The sequence below is a fragment of the Rhipicephalus sanguineus genome, chromosome 6, assembly GCF_013339695.2.
Source record: "Rhipicephalus sanguineus isolate Rsan-2018 chromosome 6, BIME_Rsan_1.4, whole genome shotgun sequence".
Lineage (NCBI taxonomy): Eukaryota > Metazoa > Arthropoda > Arachnida > Ixodida > Ixodidae > Rhipicephalus > Rhipicephalus sanguineus.
Window position 1 is genome coordinate 93,731,401 of NC_051181.1, and position 19,980 is coordinate 93,751,380.

Genomic DNA, 19,980 nt, shown 5'->3' on the forward strand with positions numbered 1-19,980 from the left:
AACAACCGGTCATGGCGCTCGCTGTCGTCACGGGACAGAATCATGTAACTACCACCACCAGCTCCCTACTCACCACACAACCCGAAGAGGGCGAAGAAGCTGCCATCGCTTTAGCCTACACGACGACTACTGCCTCTTGCATTGTTAGTGACAGCAAGACAGCTATCCACAACTTCACCAAGGGCCTCATTTCACCGCAAGCGAACCGCAAACTTGCAAACACATCCTCATCTCATCGCCGCCAAGTTCATTTAATCAGGGCTCCGGGCCATTCGGGCCTTGCCGGGAACGAAGCCGCTCACGACGTTGCCCGAGAAATTGTCCACCGGGCACGTCACCCGTCATCAGAGCAGCTACCCTCCCGACGAGCCCAGCAGGCTGAGGACGAAGAAGTCGAGTCCTGGTGCGGCCACGCGAAACAAAGAATGCTCAAGTATGGTGAAATTGTCATGCATTACCGTAGGGCAAGATTGAAGTACCCACCCCCTGACAAGTCGCTAAATAAGCAACAGTCGACAACATGGCGATTATTACAGACGCGAACATTCCCTACACCCACGCTGTACAGTTGCATATACCCGGACGTTTACACACCACAGTGCAAAGCTTGCGGGATGGCTCGCGCCAACCTCGACCACATTATCTGGGCATGTCCCGCAGCGACACACACCACCAAACACAGCAAGAACCCTAAACTTAAGATAACCACGCCCGAGCAGTGGGAGGCTATGCTGCTCAGCGCGTGCCCGGATGACCAACTCTGGGCAGTCCGGCTGGCCGAAGACGCCGCCAAGACCCAACGTCTGGCCGCCGCCTGAGGAAGGGGGGCTCCGGTAGGGCTAGTCTCTTGGCCCCCGCCTCCCTTGACCCCAGCAAGGACACAAATAAAGTTATGTCTCTCTCTCAGCGGTACATACATAGAGATAATACTAGGAAAGGCAAGGCAACGGCGGCTGCAAGTTGGCGTCGAAGCAATGGATGGCTTACGCGAACGACAACGTGCCCGCAGAGCTGTGGGAGATGCTAACGCTCTGTTTCACCGCGAATTTGTGCCTCTGGAGTTTGGACATCCGTGTCTTGTGTGGGATTGTCTGTGCTTTAACTGGAACCTCTCTGTTCTGAGAAGCAACTTCGAAAAACCTAGCATCACCTAGCTAAAGCCTAGCAACAACCTAGAAGCAACCTGGAAACAACCTCGCATCACCTAGGTAAAGCCTAGCAACAACCTAGAAACAACCAAATTAGACTTCAGAATCCTTCAACTTTGCTGTTCCAAGCCTTGCACGAATTCTTGCAAACTTTGCGATGTTTTTGGCGATGGCGTTCAATAATCTTGCTTTCCGGCTGCTCTGGATTAATCTTAATAATGATTTAATATTCAGTCCCCTGAACTGTTTCATTTTAGCCTAAAATTGACATTGACTTTTGGCAGGCGGATTTTTTTTTCATTGTGCCGCTATGTGTAAGCTGTAGGGATATTTCTTTTCGTGAAGAAAGAAAGGGCGACAGACGCAATTCCATAGTGCAGTAAATCATCTGAGTCCCTTTCGATGTGACACTTGGCAAGTTAAGCACGGTCGACAGCTTGGCGAGTTGGTGATTGATCATGATAACGCGCCCGAAAGACTACAGAGTTCACAATGCACAAGTAATTGCGAGAGCCTTGCATGTGTATGTTTTCCTGCTGCGCTCGGTTCCGAGCACTGCTTCACATGCACGTTATCATGGTGGGGTAGTGAACCAGGTACAACCGCTGTTACGAAAGCGCCTATAGAGATTTAATTCAGGCTGTAGTGACCTCTCTTTAAAGCATTCGTAGTGTGTAATTTGAACACTTATCGGCTTCTATTGCGCCTCAGAAACAATTGGCTACCGTGTATTAACCGAAACAAACATTTTTTGCGCGTCAGTTAAGCCCAATTTGACTGGCTCAAAAAGAATTATTGATGTAGCATTGACCGTGTATTGCATTGAATTATCGATATGGCACTGACCGTACAGCACTGATGTGAGCCCGGCAGACTCCTTCCTGCTCCTAAAGCTCACGAGAAGTCTCAAAGGTCACAGTTTCGATGGTGTTTCCGCAATCGAACAGGTTGTCACAGGGTCTCTGATAGAGAATGAAGTAGACAGTGTTTTAGGAAGAGGAAGAATTAGAGGTCGGCCTCGAAAGCGGGTTTCTGGCCTGCTACTCCTCAACAGGGCAAAGCAAAAATGGAGAGAATGAGAAAGAGGGAGGTATGATATCAGATGACTATGTTGTAGTGCAAAGAGCCACTGCTTTTACTACACCAATGTTTTTACACCATAGCACATGCTAAAGAGGAGCATATAAACCTGCCTTGCTCAAAAACCTCAACAGGTGCTCTAACCTGCTTCGGGCGTGGCCTGCATATTTCCAAGAGCCCAAAAGAACCTTCTCCGAAAGGGGCCGGGAGTCCAGATATCAATGACGCATGTAAATGTCTGTCTGGCAGTCGCTTGTTAAGGACACGCGCAGAGGAGGTCGTGAATAGTCTCTGACGCCTGACACGCACTGCAGTTAGGTTTTTGCTCCCGTCCATACTTGTAAAGGTATCGTCGTGCAGCCAGCCTTAATTCACGTAGTTGTGTTTCCTGGTCTCTTCTTAGCCAGAATGGAAGCCGAGAAGGAAGACCAGAGTGGAGTCTCTAAAGCACGGAGGAAGGAAAAAGAGGAGAGGGCATGCCCAGCCGGCGCGCTGCGGGAAAAGTGTGGAGGAAATGACGTCATGGCGGCCATATTCACTGGGCACAATGGCGGCGTTTTGTTATTGATGTGGTGCGGTGCGGCATCGGTTAGCATCGGTCCGGCGGTTCAGCGGCGGTGTGCGCGTTTTCGTGGGCCTCGCACCTAACCGTGGCGTGCTGCAGTTGTACGACAGCATCCATTCTTTGTGCCGCATTGTTAGCTACGCGGTGTTCTCCCGGTGGTGGCTGTAACCAGAATTCTGAACTAGAAAGCGTGGAACGAGCGCGCGTATACGTACTTACTTTGGATTTGCAGTGTCCAGCAAAATCATGCTGAAGAGCCATCATAGAAGATAGCAACTGTGCTCCAGAATCTGTTCAATGAATGCCTTGCAGGTCAGTGACAGTTATGCGGTGTTGGTAATTATGACAGCGGACGATGCATTTGCGGCCCGCAGGTCCTTATTCAAGACTGTAATTGGACCTTGTTTTTCATGTTCCTTTACAGTTACGGCATGCTTGTGCGTATTAAATTACCTGTTCTGCTTCGCTTAAGATGCTCGCTTTTCGCAGTATTGTCTGTATTAGAGCAAAACTCGTTAAAATGTCTACTCACACCTGCACAAGGTCACCAGGTGCACCTCGTTGAATGCGCGTCGGACAAAGCCGTTCGAACGATGGTGACCAAATTATTTTAGAACTCAAGACAGAAGGAGCAAAACACATTTTAATGGCACTTATGACAAGTACAAGTACGGAGGAAAATTGTGAAGTACACATCGAGCAGTACATCTACAATTCAGTGACGTGCAAAAATATTTTACCACAAATATTTGTGACTATAGCAATCCGAAAAATCTGTCACGTTGTTAGTCTTTAAAAACAAAAAAAGAATCACTTTTGTTGAGCATTGGCAGCATCTATTTCAAGCCTTCTTCGGGGAGGGTGTAGGTGTACCATTCAAATGCAAATTAGAGACTGAATACGGATGTAAGAAGCATAGGTCAGCAAAACTTGTGGAGCCCACTCAAACTCACTTATCAAATATTTTTTGCGCTTAGGGCTCATTCGGACTCACACTCACGAAAATTTTCTTCAACCGGACTCACTCGAACTCAAATTCACCCCTCACAGCCTGATCCGAGTCTGACTAAGCTCCGAGTGAGTTTATTCATGAGTTAGCCTAGAATTAGCTTTTTCAACCATGCTGTCACTGCTCTTTAACGCCAATACCTCACGTTATCGGTGCTCTTCCGGGCACCTTTTGATACAGTACCTTCGAATAGTGAGTGCTCGCAAACCAGTACAGTCATTTTTCTTGAAAGGATAAAAACATAAGATGTGTTTATCAAGAACTTCCCTAGAAGAGTTGGCGAGGTGGGTAGGTGAAGGCATCTCCATCCGCAATTCGCGCCTCTGATCAATAAACATTTAAATGGGGCATGAACGTCACTGCTTTGGAATAGGTTTGAGTAGACGTGAGTATAAACGTGAATTCAGGTAATGCTGATAGTAATGCTGAAGACTAGTAGATAGCTCGGCAAAAACAGTGGAACTCACTCAAGACTCACTAAAGAAATATATCTTGTGCTTTGGGCTCGCTCAGACTCGCCAAACTTTTTTCCTGAGCCTAACTTACTCGGACTCACACTCATGAAAATTTTCTTCAAACGGACTCACTCGGACTCACCAAAATATTACTCACGCAGACTTACTCAGACTCGCGGCTCGACTCTGAGTGAGTGGACTCATGAGTGAGTTCGCCAACCTGTAGTAAGAAGTGGTGTGCAATATGAATACCAATACAATAGGGAGTACACACAAGTGTTAAACTTCTGTGGGCTTAATTCTGAGAGAAGGGCACATGATCATTTCAGTGTAATGAACATAAAGTGTACCCAAAACACAGTTTTGGTGCATTACACCCATTCAGGTGTGGGATGCCATAGTCATTTCATCCAATTATAAACATATCCATTGATTAATTGTGCATTGAAACGAGAGGCAAGCACAGAACATCTCAGTATACTCAGCTGCATTTAGACGTTAGGGCATCACACATAAGAGCATCATCACACATAAGAAACATTGATTTGGACTACAAAAGCAGATAGCAGAGACATAGGGAAGATAGAAAAAACGATATTGTTACTTAGCCAATTAAATGTTCGAATGGAATGCTATTGCCCTTTAAACTGGGTCAGTTTTGTGAACATTTGGCGCACCTGACTGCTGTGAAAACTTTGCGTTGTCTGCTTACCGACATGATATAGGCGCACATTCAAGTAAGACTCTGCGACACTTCTTAAAAGATGGACATAGTGATTCTCCAGTGGTGAATTATCAAACATGTGTGTGTGCAGTTCTGCAAAGAGTTGTTTATGCTGCAGTGATTCAAGCACTTGGAGTACAAGGTCCTGCAAGAGTGATCTTGATGCTAACATCTTCATGTGCACAGCCCATCGAAGAAGAGATTCTGATTTCTTGCAAATTTCAAGGACACTTTTAGATGGGTAGTGAAGCGCCCCCCTGCTTTTCCTTTGAATGAATGCAGTGTCTGCTGCACCTGAAGTGCTAAACAATGCTTCACTACAATGGGCACACATCAGCTTTGAGCCCAGCTTGTTTGCCACATAGCCAGCAATGTAGGCAACAGCCCGACTTCCAAAATCACTTATGTGTTCGAATGATGCACAGTAATCATGTTCACTGACTACATAACTATGCTCAACGGTCTCTTCAGACAAGAGCTGCCTCCTCTGAATGGTGGCATTCAGCAGTTCTGTTGCTGAATGCCTCTTGGTTGAGCTGCATGACAGTATAGTTATGCGGTCCAGCACTTGACAATTGCCAGAAACAACATCAGACAGTTCATTTTGGACGATCACTTTTTTAAATGCTGCTTGAAATTGTTGGGATGTCGGGTTGTCGTTGTGCCCTCCATGTGCTCTAATTAAGCCAAAAAATAATTCCAAATGATCCTGGCAAATTTTATGCCCAGGAATGTACTTTAGTATCTTCTTTTTACAAATGAGAAAATCATACATGGCTAACAGACTGTTCATGCATATTATGAAGCCCAAAAAGGCAGTTTTCCGCCCCGTTTCTATTAAATTTCTTCTGTTTGCAGGCTCTTTCAAGAGGGAAAGGTATCGTATTGTGCTGTCAAACAATTCTTTGATGTTATTTACATTCTGTTCATTGACTGGTTTTTTCCACCCTCCCTGATGCATGCTGCAGGAATTGAGTATGTCAAAGAGGTTATTAATAATCACTAAAAATTCCTCAGTTGCCTCCGAATTTGCGAATCCTCTCAAGCACATTGCCCTACATTCAGCAATTGCTGTTGCCACGGATAGGCTCATCACCTGGGCTTCCAGGCGGACCTTCATTGGTTGCCTTTGCCACTCGATGTGAGCCCTTCGCAACTTATTTGCCAGATGCACTCCCTCCTTATCTTGCAAGTCATGAAGTGCTTCTATGTGCGCCCACGATACAACTTTTCCATCCTGGTTAATAAAATATTTGTGGTGTGCAAAGGCATTTCTCACCAGCTTTAGCATGTGGCAGGGATCAAGAAAAGCTGCAACTGGTTCGTTAGTAGCTGGGTGCTTGAAGGTTGTTTGAAGGTTCTGAATATCTGCAAAATTGCAACCTAATTCTTGAAGCATTGCAATGTTAGCTGGCGCACCATCGCATGTCAGAGAAACAATCATGGCCCCTGCTTCATGAGCTGTCAGCAAGCTCTGCTTAACTAAGTTCGCTCGCTGCTCACCTACAAGCCCATCAACTAGGAAGTAGCCAAGAGGAACTTTCCAATGGCCATTAATGGAGACAGCCATTATCACGAAGGCGGCTTTTGCCTGTGGCAAGCAGTCACCTTCGGTTCCTGCGCCCATGTCTACATAGCCTTCAAAGTGACCACTTTGCCACTGTACCTGATGTCTAATTGACATCTCGTCAACTATGAGGCTGCATACAGCTTGATGTCCTCGACTGCTAGTTTCTAAGCATTTCAATTTTAATGCAGTCACAGCCTCTTTAGAGAATCCCGCTTTTCCTTCAACACTCTCATACCATTTTCTTAATGTTCGAGGGTGTGGCAGGCATGTGTCAAAGACTTCCCTTACATATTGATATGCCCGAGGAGAGTAGAAGTTCAAGGTAAGAGCAAAAGCCCTTAGCTCAGGTGAATACTTTCGGGGGTGTTGTCCTGTCTGTTTTGCGACCTGTCGTTTCAAAAGATGCTGATTTGCTGCACCTAGAGTGTCAAGCACTGAAACCTGCTCTCTGAGCAAAATGTTTTCTTTGGTTAGTGTTTTCAAAACTGATTTCAATTCGGCATTTTGTTTTTTAAGGCGCCTCTTGGACTGCTGAAGTCTTTTGATTGCTTTCCTTGATCTTTGCTGCTCTGAGGCAAGTCTTGCTGTGCGAGCTCGCAAAAAAGCCTTTTCAGGGGTGTCGACCTACAATGCAAAACCAGATAGAATAAAACACTAACTTGTCAGGTGGTAACGTGCGTCACTTGTGAAAGGCTGAAACACTTCTAATAACAATATGACTGAGCCAGGGAATTTGGACATTGAGCCATAATTTTTCCTTATTCCTGCTCCTTCTGTTGACACTTGCACTTATGGTATTTAAAACATTCAAATGTAGGACAACCTTGTACTATCATATCTTGGTCGCCTCTAAAAGACCTCATCGATATTAGCCAACCATTTTCTATAACTTGGAGCACAGGTCATTCGTCATTTAATATTGCAGTCATCAATTGATTTGTATGTCATGCAGATAAACATGGCATGTACAGTTTGCATGCGTTGCTTTGATCAAATTATGACTTTAACACCCTTTCTTGTCTTGTTATTTTATTAGTTTACTGAACTAAATATTGGGACTGGTTGTGCTACTCTTGATGTATACACGTGCATTGCTTTGGTCTGATAGCTTGCATTTGTTCATCATCTTTACCTTTGCCTGCTTTCTTTTTCTTGGTGTTTCAAATGGTGCCGGTATGTCTTCTGGCCTTTGTAATTCCTGTGGAAGTAGATGATACCATCTTAATAAAAAACGGTTATTTGTAATTCTGACAATGCTGATATTCACAGGGGCTTGCATAGCCAGTTTTAAGAGGTACTGCTGCACACTTAATAGCATTTTGAACTATAATTGAACTATTAAAATAATTGAACTATACTGCTTCTCGAAAAATTGAGGTGGGCTAGTACATGCATTGCTTCTTATCAGGACACTGCAACCACATAACTAAAGAGAAAGTGCATATTATGTTAATAAAGCCTCAGCTAGAGAAGGTATCACTTGGTATATCATTCAACATTTATGTCACGTGGAAGTGTGTGTTTACCTGCTCATGGGCCGGCTCCCATTGAATACCAGCAACTTGGCCGGATGGACCTGGTGTGGCGATGCTGGCCTGTGCTTCACTCTCCTCACCAATATCCATGGGAGTCTTTTAGAAAGAGCACGTGCTAGAAATTTTTACTTCTACATCAACTGTAACATCAGTTTACTTATAACAGAGGACAAGCATGCCTGATGAGTAGAACAGAGGTGAATTTTCACCTGTACAAGTGCTGGCTCGATGAAATGACTGGCACTTAGGTTGGAGGGATCTCGGTCAGGTAAACTGATTGGATCTGCACTTTCATGCTGTATATCCATGGCTTCCTAAAAGCAAGAATACCTATGCTATTCAGTGGTTTGCTCTTCAGCAAAGTGTTCAAAGTAGTGAGCTAATGAGCTTAATAATAAAAAAACGAGAGGGGAAAAGTGATGTGCACCTGTTGGAGTGTGGACTGCCCGTGGAAGCCTGCAGCTAAGTCAGGCGATGCAGGTGTGGAGAGGCAAGCTTGGAGGCCTTCATGAGAAGTTGCAGCAACCTGATAGTTATATATCACTGCTAGTTAAAAATGCCTTCATGAAAAGCTGTACAAAGCATTACAGATGAAGCGAGGCATTGAAACTGGAGGAATGAGTGCAATATAACTGTCATTCCCACAGTTTCTGCATATTGCGTTATTTGCATTGCATTGTACAAATACACATTGAATTCTAATGCACCAAGTACAACCACAATATTTTATTGTTGAGTGGCTGCTTCAAGCATAACTTGGCCTGTAAGCATATTATAATGATCAAGTGAAGTGTTTACCTGTGCAAGCAGCAGCAAGCCTTCAGCGCAACCTTGCATGAGCTGAGGGGAATCAAAGGATGAATCGGTGCTTGCTGCATCAGGTGCTCTATCACCTTGTTGTACTGGATGAGGTAGCTGGGGGATTAAAAACTTAGTATTACAATTGTAGATCGGATGTAAAAAATAAAACAAGAAAAGAAATAACAATGGCACAGGGGTTGCATTACTTCATATCAATATAAATTAACCATGTATACGTGATGCAAGAGGCACTTACAAAACTCTTGCTTTTGATTACCACGTTTATATCTAAATTTCTAGATGCTGGTTATGAAATTGCTACCTTAAGTTTTTTTTTGCACCCCACCAATTCGTGCACAGAGTACTAACAGGTATGAGTATGTGCTGTTAAATTTTAAGAGAAAAATATAATTTCGTCAGTGATGTCAAAAGAAGGAAGCCTGAATAGATATGAACTGGTGCATGATAATTTGTTTATTTATTTAATTGCTTATTTATTTATTTTGAATTATAACATTTATTGTATGTCAATCCTTTTTACCATCATTTACCACTATAATGCTAGCGACATACAGGTATCAAGATCGTTTACCAGAGAGAGAAAAATATAAATCGTGAACTATGTATAAGAGAACGGAAATCGGTTCCAAAGTTCATTCATTCTCACCAAGAGAGTAGGAACTGCATGCTCTCGTAGGCGGACTTTGAACGCGGACGTGCGATCAAAATGCTCCTCTAAGAAATGCTTCGAACAAACATGAGCTTCCTTTGCAGGTTCCCGGCGAATATGCGGGGGCCAAATTGCTTCTATCCACTTTGTCCGACGAACGGCATCTTTGGGAAACCTGATAATGGATGGTTACACAACATATGTATTGCACAGTAATGTATACACGCAGTATAACATGTTATATTATAAATCTACAGAACGATTGCCACTATGCGAATTCGCTTGGCCTCTACTCTAACGCGTCCACCGAATAAGTAAATCTACTTACAAATGGTAGGAGGTGGCTGGTACTCCTTGTGAGCCGCGCGACTTGCATCCTGGCACACAACAGCTGGGCATTGCGGCTGTGACCGCGCACACAGCGACGTGCTCGCAGTGGAGCTTCGAGGGATAGTGCCAACGCAGTAAGACGTGCCGCTCGTACTATTCGAAATCCTCAGGTGTACACAATCATATCCTGCTTTCGTTAAGAAAGGAGGAATGCTGTGTTTGTTTACGGGCGCTGTTTGAACCGGGCGGGCATCCTTGAAGGCTGTGTCCGCGCGTGAACCACCCCTTCCCCACCACGCAAGGTGCTTAGCCGGGTCCCCGATAAGGGAAACAGAAACAAGCGCCTTCTCTTTTCTCTAATAAACAGGCAATTATCCCGGAGTGTCATGAGTGTGCATATTCAAATGGACTTCGTTGAATAACCAAATGCCAAGTGAATTTGCGCCAAAAGAAGACGTCGCCAGACAGTGCGAATTCGAAGCCGCCCCCGTGAGCGGGCCCCCCGTATCTTACACCAGAACGTGAAGTTGCCCCCTGCGCGGGCCCCACGGTCCCGGCGCCGCGCAAAGTTCAATGTAAACACCGTGCGCACCGGCGCGGCAGGAGGAAAGGCTCCTCTCCCACAATTGACCCCAAGGAATCTCGGGAGAGGGATTTCGACGAAGACGACCTAGAGCTCGGGGCAGTCGAACCTTGGCTTGGGCGAAAGGAAGACGTACGCGACTCGAGCACAAAAGAAGTAAATTCGGACTTTATTGTCTTTTACGTGCAGAAGCGAAATTAGTTTGTGATTTGGACTCTTACTTAGCGATGTTGAATATCGAATAAGCCATTAGCTATGTAATATTGATGACAGTACCTTCTGTGTGTATTCTATTTTTTATGTATATTCGAAAAGTAAATAGCCGAAGCGAAAAGTGTACATGTGCATCCCTCTGGTTTCCTTCACTTTACTGACGGTGACGACACGGAGACCTTTTTCCCTCGCCTTCCGTCGGCTGGCTTTCTCTGCCATCCTTGGCGGCTGTGTCCGCGCGTGAACCACCACTTCACCACCAAGCAAGGCGCTTAGCTATGTTCCCGATAAGGGAGACAGAAACAAGCGCCTTCTTTCTCCTGTTCTCAAATAACTAGCCACTTATCCTGGAGACATCTTCCCTCGCATTCGGCTGGCTTTCCCCGCCGTCCTTGGCGGCTGTGTCCGCGCGTGATCCATCCGGGAGACCTTTTCCCACGCATTCCTTCGGCTGGCTTTCCCAGCTTTCGTCCTAACGCGATCCTCGCCTTTAAGTTCTCCGTAGGTACCAGTGCGCGTGATCCACACCAGAGACATCTTCTCACGCACCTTCAGTTGGTGTTCGCTGCTTCGTCCTAATGAAATCCTGGCCTTTGGGATATCCGTTGAAAACAGTACGCTTCGGACATAAGGGAAGCGAAAACAAGGAGGCCGCCGCAACCTCAACGGGCTGTCATGTATACATGCTCCACCGACGCCGATTTTAGTGGCATAACTACGGGCCTCCGGGTTTATTGCAGAGAAGACATGTTTTTGTATCGCCGTGCCTAGCTCACAGCCTGGCCGAAAGTTCCATAAAGCCTAAAGAGAAGCGTAAAAGAAAAGCGATCTGAAAGAAGCTGTACAAATTTCGGCGCCTGGTTCGTTGCGCAGCAATGAATTGGCTGGTCCGACATAACATCTTTATTTTCACAAGAAACTGTTCAAATAAAAAAAAAACTTAACGTGCAACTAGCGGAGTGCAAGAGTACAATACCCAGACGGAGAGATTTCGTCAGCCGTATCGCGGCAGAACAGCGCGTTAAAATCCGTTCAGTTGGTTTCGGATAGCACCGGCGCGCGCGCCGCGCAGCCCACGTGCTTTTCGAGCCGGAGAGAGAGTCGCGCCTTTCGCTTCACATTCGGATGTAAACAAGAGAGGAGAATTTGCCCAGTCAATATGGCCGACTTCCGGCTTCACCACGGCTTCACAACGAGTGACGTCAGGGCCTCTCCTCAGTATATTCCTTCCTCCATGCTCTAAAGGCATTCTTGGCGATCGCCATTGTCATCCCACAATCGTTTCATGGACGTTTTCATAGAGCTAGACAGCAATGCGTTGACGTCGTACCGGGAAAAGTGAATTCATATGACATCGCAACTAGTGCGCGCCGTATTTGTCTCTGCATCAGCTTGTTCATTCCCAGCTTTGGTAGCGGTAGCTACCTTTTGGAGAGCCTTTTCAGTGTTGTGAATCGTGTTGTCACCGGTTTATTGATGCCCAAGGAACCCACCTTCAAGTATTTTAATAATATGTACCCATCGCATCAAGAAAATATTTTACAAGACATAGTCTCATTACTTCAATGACACATCAACTGCGCTGGTTTGATATACCAATTAGTCAGCCTTGCACCGACACCAGCAAGTGTGAAGAAGCAAAAAATAAGAAACGGAAATGTAGCTAAATAATATTTAGGCTGAGATAAAGCACAACTTGATCATTTATTTCATATAATACTCACTAAGATTTCAGAGAGGCGTCCTTTTTTTTCCTCTATTGAATAAGTGGCGCTAACACCAATGATGTAATTGTCGTAATAAATCAACACCGCGGGAAGCAATCTGAAGAAGAAGACGTCGACGACAGACGGCAGTAGATGCACCGTGTCCAGTGAGTCCTGCTCTTGAAACATAATATGGTTATTTCTATTACCCGTTTTTTATGTACACGTCGTACAGGAAGTGCCAGATTTTATCGCACGTTTACACCGAGCTCTCGTGCGAACAGGTGTCGTAATTTTTAAAATGTTCGTTTGCGCCGACATCTGTGGCTTGGTGAAGCATTGATATCGCAAGTCCTTGCGCCATCTGTTATACGCCACTGTTGAAGCCCTCTGATGCTTAAGCACCGTTGTTGGTTGCATGCTCGGGTGTAAATTTCAGTGACATTCAATGTGGTTCCTTTTTTAAGTGTCTTAAACACTGACACAAGAAAAACTTGCGTCCTAATGAGAAGCAAATATCTGGAACAGTAAGACGTACTCTACAGGTGATGTGAATTGGCACTTTGCAGATGGCACTTCGAAGCTTATTCCTCCAAATTTTTCTTCCTTCCAACAAGTACCTACGTGGGCAATTTGTTTGGCCTCGTGATACTTGTTGATATGCAGTACTAATGTGTCGAGCATACATTATTAAGAAAATGCAATACATACGTCGCCTAATGTTTAAGACACCCGGCTGTTACGCGCTAGCTTCCTCGTTCAAATTGACGGCGAAAGTTATGGTAATTTGTCACTAATTTGACAGGTTTCACGCCTTGTTAAGATCCACCTATTCAGATATATGTAACGCTACAAGTTAGAGATTGGGATAACACACTCAGTATAGGTGGTGGCTATCCGGCATAATTTTGTTTATTCTAAGATAAGTACTTACGGTTTGCATACTCGAATATATAGGCTGTGTTTTTTTTTATAAATCGAATGACACGAAATTACCCCAATATTAGGGTCTCTTAAGCGACGAATGCTGTGCATAAAATAACTGCGGAATTGCATCGTGTGGAGGCACATTCCTAAACGGCCCTACTTGCATAAATACTATAGTGGCTGCTAAGTTTTAGACGCACTACATTTCATCTAACTAGATTACATTTCCCCGTTGGAGTTTGAGTCATCTTGAAGTAAAAACGCCTTTCTTGCGCAGCGATCGCGATGACCGAGCAAAATTTCACAAAGCAATCAGACCAATACGCCACCGTAATAAATTACTCGTTCAGCCCCATAATATAGTTAATTTATTTAAAATCCATTGAATAATTCTCAAGGGAATAGAGCCAGGATTTCCTTCTCTTTAAATTCGCGCCACAACATCAGTACCAATAAGTCGATGTGAAAGGATAGGTTAATGGGCGTTCTCGCGTTTCAGTCTGCATCGGGCAAAGCAAAAGCGATTTAAACGTGCCACCTTCATTCACTGTTTCCCTAAGATATACGTAGTATTAGTTTGCTGGTAGTCTGAAGTTATTAACTAGACACGTGCAGCTGCAGTTGAAGATTATTGCGTCATTGCTAACTGATACGAGTATGAGCGCTGACATCTAAGGTTCGATTCTTCACCTACGCTTACACTGGCAAGTTTACTATTGTAGAAAAGTAGTGAAGCGACATGGGGTCAAACATACCAGCTTAACGCAATGAAGTCTTCAGAAAACGAGGCAGTATTTTGTCGCCCTCGCGCCTGATGCAGGTTGAACACAGGACACTGCTGAGACGAAGATGGCCGGTGCGGATGATTTCAACCCTGCCCTGCTTGAAGGAGGAGATGCGGCGGAAAGACTTTTCACGAACACACTCTTTGACAGCCTGCTGCCCTGTGCATCAACGCCTGAGAGCTCATGCGAGCTTGCCGAGCATCTGTCGATGTTGAACGAGGTGCTCTTTTGTGCTGCGGTTGAACTGCGAGAAACACCAGAGCCGTATGGTCAGCTGTCCCTCGTGAGTTTGGCCGACAAGGAAGTTCACATGCAACACGAAGCGGGAAAGCCCAGCCAAGCCGTCGCCCTTCTTCACCATCTGTTAAAGACACATTCGTGCATAGACCGCGTCTACATCGACAACGCCATGCTCAGCGAATATGGGCCACTAATTTGCGATGCCCTCAAGCGCAGCCTTTCGATTAGGGCACTGAGCATTGATATCAGAGGATCCGTCGTAGAAAAATATGTCGACGACGCCTTGTTTTCTATGGAACGCTTGGAAGAATTGGAATGTCTAGCCCTTTCGTCGTGCGACGAACTGTGGTTTTTTCTGCCGAACATCGTTCGCATTCTCTCATCACTGACTACTCTCAAGATTGCCGAGTTGCGCCTGAGAGGCAGTAGAGCCAGAGACCTCGTCGCAGCGCTGAAAGAAAATAGTACACTCAAAGAGCTGTCGATCCACGGTTCTGTGATATGCGAAGCTGGACGAGGCGAGTTCGCAGAGTACTTGAAGATTAACACGTCCCTCATCACACTCACTATAGGAGCAGATGACGTCAGCAGGAGAAACTGCTTCAACTGGACGGCAGAAGGACTCCTCGTAAACGAGGTGGTGAAGAACGTAAATCTGAGTAACATACTATTCGATCGAGTGAATGCCCAACTAGCGGCGCAGATATTCAGCGAAAATAAAACCATACGCAGCTTTAACGTAGTGTACTGCCCTCAAGCATTATCTCTTCAGCCGAACACGGATTACAACTTGTGGCACGCACCACTTTCCAACAACGATACGCTAGAGGAACTCAGCCTGCCCTTCTCCATCTGGAACCCGGAGCAGTGGGCCGAGTTCTTTTGGACTGCCGCGGGAAAGGCGAGTCTGAAAAAAATTGCCGTTTTCGTGCACCTGACCGCTCATCGTCACTTGCAAGCCTTGTGCAAGGTTCTCAAAGAAAGCGGAGCCGAAGAGAAGGTCTCGCTGGGAACCTACTTCGTCCGTCACAACGTGGACTTGGTCTACTCTAAGGCATTCTCGGACATAGACATGTTCTGTTTCGGCGACCAGTTGGTACGGCTCGTGCGTCTCTTGCAGCCGTTTAACCACATAACCTCCATACGCTTCAGCGTCAGAATGGGAGATCCGCTGTTGGCTTCGTCCATCGCCGCGTATATTCAAGGTACGACGTCGCTCCAGAAGCTGCTTCTGACCTTGTACTGTGACGACGGTGACACGGAAGAGAATACGAACACATCTTGGACAGAGCTAGTGGGCGCGCTGTCTTCAAACACGAGCGTCAAAGAACTAGGAGTGTACGTGGACATCAATTACGATGACAGCGACGAACAAGGTGCCATCAACGCTGTGTTGTACCAAGAACAAGTAGAACGTCTTGCCCAAGCGATGAGATGCAGCCGCACCATAAGGAGAGTAAACTTTGGTGCGGAACACTCGGCAGAGGTTGCCACCTTCCTTCGGTGCTTCTCCGAGGGCATCGCCGACAACTACGTCCTCGTCGGCATCAACCTATGCGGAAAGTTGGGCACGCAAGCGACGCGGGACTGTTTTAAGGTTCGGGACACCGTGCGTCGAAACTGCGGATTCCTTGCACAAGCCACGCATTTCATCAGAAGACATAGACTGGACAGGTGGGTATCGTACAGTGAATGCCTGTATACAGGTGAAATTCGCTAAGGTTATCATGCGACGGAATAATGTGCGTAGGCGTGGCCTCTTTAATGGAAAACGCATGCTAAATGGCGGACATCGTAGTCAGGTCGACTCGCGTGCAATGAGAGCTACCGTCTTTCTTTGTAGAAGTGCGCCGTTGAACTATCTGCTGAATACGTAGTGTATTTGTAGCATGCAGTGCAGGAAAAACCGCTATGGAGCCCTCTGTGCAAAATATATGTGTATCATAAGTTTAAATCTCATCGTAAAATGTGGCATCGAGCAGGCCCGTAGCAAGGAATTTTTTCCGCGGGAGGGCTCCGCTTGCTGAAGGCCTTGACTATTCTAGAAAAACACCTATTTTCATTATTTATTTCTGAAAAAACACCCCCTCATCAGGTTCCGGGGAGAACGGACAGGCCCCAAGCTCCTTCCCCCCTCCCCTCTTGCCTACGGGCTTGGTATCGAGCATAATATTTGTCGATTCAAGTGTCATGAAACCAGTGTCGATGTGTCTAGTAAGCTCTCCTGCTTTAAGTTGGAAGCTCCATTACCTGTTAATTGAAAGCTTATTAGTGAAATATGTCTAATAAGTGAATAGTACAATTTTACATTGCTGTGGAAGTACATTGTGACTTTGCGTAATCGATGGGGGAGATGTTAAGCATGTAGGCGATGTGACGCTCACACAATTTCAATCTTTAGTTATTATTTAGATAGGCTGCAGGGTAGCTATTGTTTTCGGGCATGGCCACTTTGCTTAGGGTGGTAATTCGTATATGATAGGCAACTGGCTGAGTTGATGGTTCCTGCTGTTTTACTGAATTTTGGGTACTGTTGAACTTCAGAAGTAACGCCAAATGTTAGATTGGACTAATGGTAGGCTTGGCTACTAATTGATGGTCACATTTTATTGCTTCCGGCAACAGGTGATTGTCTCTTGTTGATGCGCTCAAGCGTACTCATCTAATTAGCCGAACTAGAATAATATGGGTTGCGTCAGTGCCGTTGACCCACGTTATAGTAATTTTCGTTTTCCAGCGCAAACCTCTTCAAGCAAGAAATAAATATCTTATTACGCACTATTAAAGAAGCGAGATGTCAGTTAAACGAATGTTTTCTCACAATATGGCGGCAGCCCACCAAGGTGGCTGAGAAGCCCCGCGGGCAAGTGCTTCACGGCCACTCGTCTTCAGCTTCGGAGAGCACCGCACTAGCTGATGACCATGTCGCACCGTAATATTATATGCCTTATTAAACAAATAGGCAGAGTTTATATATAGAGTTATTAGTGACTAGAGAAGCTAAAAAAGGCGGCCAGCAAAACGTCATCACTTTTCTGCACTTTGACAGTGCTCTGGGGGCCGGGCATGACTAAGCAGAAAACATTTGTCGTATTAATATACTTAAAGACGGAAAATTTCTACTTACAATGCTGAAAACGTTAAGCATTGAAAATTTGTTAGCCAAGCTATTCAGTGATTACCTCAGCGAGAAATGCTTTGGTCAACATTGAAAGAATAATATACTACTCGTCGCTTTGCAAAGATTACAAGGCAATTATATATGTACATATGCCAAGCTGTTCATGATCGCGGTATTTCATTGTTTTCTGTAAATGGCCGCTTCCTCCTTTCAATTTTGCAATCTATGTCGGAGGATAATCACTTCCAGTTCCAGCCCTCTTCTTGACTTTGGAACCCAATATTGGTCGTAAGACGAGTAATAACAAGCTCTGTGTCCGCGCTCAGTTCCATCTAGATCGTGGTATTGGTTCTATTCCATCGTACTTGCCGGCACTACTATAATATATATCTACTTTTGGAACATACTTCCCCTTCGTTATATCACCGGCTTTTGGTAATACGCAATGTACCCTCTTAAGTCGTGCGGCTAGGTTTTCAAAGTGCTTTAATTAAAAAGTCTTTTTCAATTACGCAGGCGCTCCGCCGCAGCCCTAGAGCAAGTATGGCGCCACACCGGACTTCTCGAAGAGCTCGCCGAGCAGCAGTCCCTCAGCGTGGCCGAGGTAACATCGGTGGTTCGATGTGGGCTTCGCAGTTTCGAAGGCCTGCACGACTTCATGCGGCTATCCTGCGTCGTCCAGCACAGCGTAGTGTGCGAGCCTGTCCAGGACAGTAGCCCTCAACTGGACGCTCTCAACGAGGACTGCTGGAGGCTCGTCCGCCGCTACTTGGTGCTCCATGACGTCAGACGCTCCAGGGAGCCCGCACCTCGCAGTCAGCACTGATGGGACATTGACCTATAAGAAGCTGAGTTCAAATCGTAATTTTCACTTTGTACGGCGACACGAGACTACAAATGGATTGCGCCATTCAAAATGTCGTTTTTACAAGGACTCGAGGCAGCTGTGGCAGGGACTTCGTGGCGATCAATTGACTGCAGCGATGGCCGCGCCTCTGCAGGCATTCGTAGACAGTGTGTTGCGCCACCTCAAAGAGTGCCAAGCGTGCGCTCACGGAAAGGCGAGAGACAAGCTGTGCTCTTATGGACAGCTTGAGAGCCGATTGTGTGTGTCCGAGAATGGTAGGGTAGTTATCGACATGTCACAACGATTCCCGTCACCTATGCAAGTACACTATTTGACTTTAGAGGAGCCGTTCTCTTTGCCATTTTCTAGGAATCTCGTTGAAACAGAACTTGAGAAAGCTGTCGCTGTTCTATTTTGCGGCTTAACAAAGGTCGCTGCAGTGGCCTCATATTTTACCACATGCTTATAACTCGAACTCGCTAGCGAAATTTTGTATCGCTACTACCGCAACATATAAGGCAATCGACTTTTTAACCGCCTATAAACATTCGTAAATTTTCTGTCAACCGTGCTAGCTATACTGACACACACTCGCGTGTGCAGTGTAGTCCTATGATATCGGCTTAACTTCGGTACTATAAGTAAGGCAACTTCACATGCAACATCTGACTATTGCATACTCACGCGCCTGTTATGGAGCGGTATGAGTGGAAATTATGTTTAATGAGATTATTATAGCAAAAATATTAGTGCGTTTGTATGCCAATTAATTAAACTACCGTTATCATGCAAAGTGGAGCGTCGTTGGGTAGTTGTTATTGCGTAGTCCGAAGTCAATGACAGCACGAACGACACGTACAAACTGAGATCGACGCTACGAGAACTGGCTAACAACTTTTTTTCTTTATTGCGCCTAGGTAATATACAGAAACAGGAATATGCGCGAGACTTCCCAGACAAATCATGACAAAGATGACGACGACATCGTTTTTAGTTATGATTAAAAGCTTTTTATAATTTCGAGACGGGCCTAAGAAGCAAATTCTAAGTCCAATATTTTTTTTTCCCCTAGGGATATAGGCGCCATACTGACGCTTGAAGTACCAAAGCTCTTCGTGAATTGCGTGTTCTTCCACTATCGGCCGCACGTTCCTTTGGCGGTGTCTGCCCAAAGCCGACTTCCGCGCGTACAGGGGTTTGGGAAGACACCGCCGAGAAAATTGTTGCCTTCTTGCGTGTTCTGTGTCAGAAGTAACGTAATCAAGGGCACGTGTGTCAGTACAGCGCGCTTCACCTTTTCGACCCAGCTGCGCGTGAGTGTTCACGCAGTGAGTCCACACTCAGATCTACGAGGCAGATTTCAGTCGGTGCATGTGCTAACAGCCGGTGTGGCTGCCTGAAGCCTTCTGGCGTGCCCTGTTATAAACGTCACGTAACCTAAAGTTTTGGATACGTGATAAAACTAAAAGGCAGCACAAAACTCTCGTCACACGCTTCCAGTGCTCTTCATGATGCCACTGATGTCACAACGGGTCATAGGAATTGCCCAGTGATGTACATTGTGTTTCATCTTATGTGAACATCAGATGTTTTGGCTTATTGAGGACATATAAAGCGTTATTTGGCCGTCTTTTTGCATACATGTCAGTTATACTTCAGGCAAACAATGGG

The 19,980-nt window shown here is 45.6% G+C and overlaps 2 protein-coding genes across 4 annotated transcripts in view; both read right to left on the reverse strand.

The window, feature by feature from the left end:
* The window catches only part of LOC119397419 (uncharacterized), a 157,792-nt gene that overhangs the window by 74,471 nt on the left and 63,341 nt on the right, over positions 1-19,980 (reverse strand). The window lies entirely within an intron of this gene.
* LOC125759000 (THAP domain-containing protein 6-like) lies at positions 8,344-10,166 on the reverse strand. Of its 3 annotated transcripts, none has more exons than XR_007416551.1 (4): positions 9,882-10,166; positions 9,555-9,732; positions 8,885-9,001; positions 8,344-8,612 (listed from the first exon to the last, which is right to left on the reverse strand). XR_007416551.1 is itself a non-coding variant. In XM_049416856.1 (4 exons), the coding sequence occupies exons 1-4, from the start codon at positions 9,954-9,956 to the stop codon at positions 8,475-8,477; spliced, it is 504 nt and encodes a 167-aa protein (XP_049272813.1). In that variant the 5' UTR covers positions 9,957-10,166; the 3' UTR covers positions 8,344-8,474. The 3 variants fall into 3 exon arrangements, 2 of the variants coding, with proteins under 2 accessions (XP_049272813.1, XP_049272814.1); XM_049416856.1 differs by having other exon boundaries at positions 9,886-10,166; XM_049416857.1 differs by lacking the exon at positions 9,555-9,732 and having other exon boundaries at positions 9,886-10,166.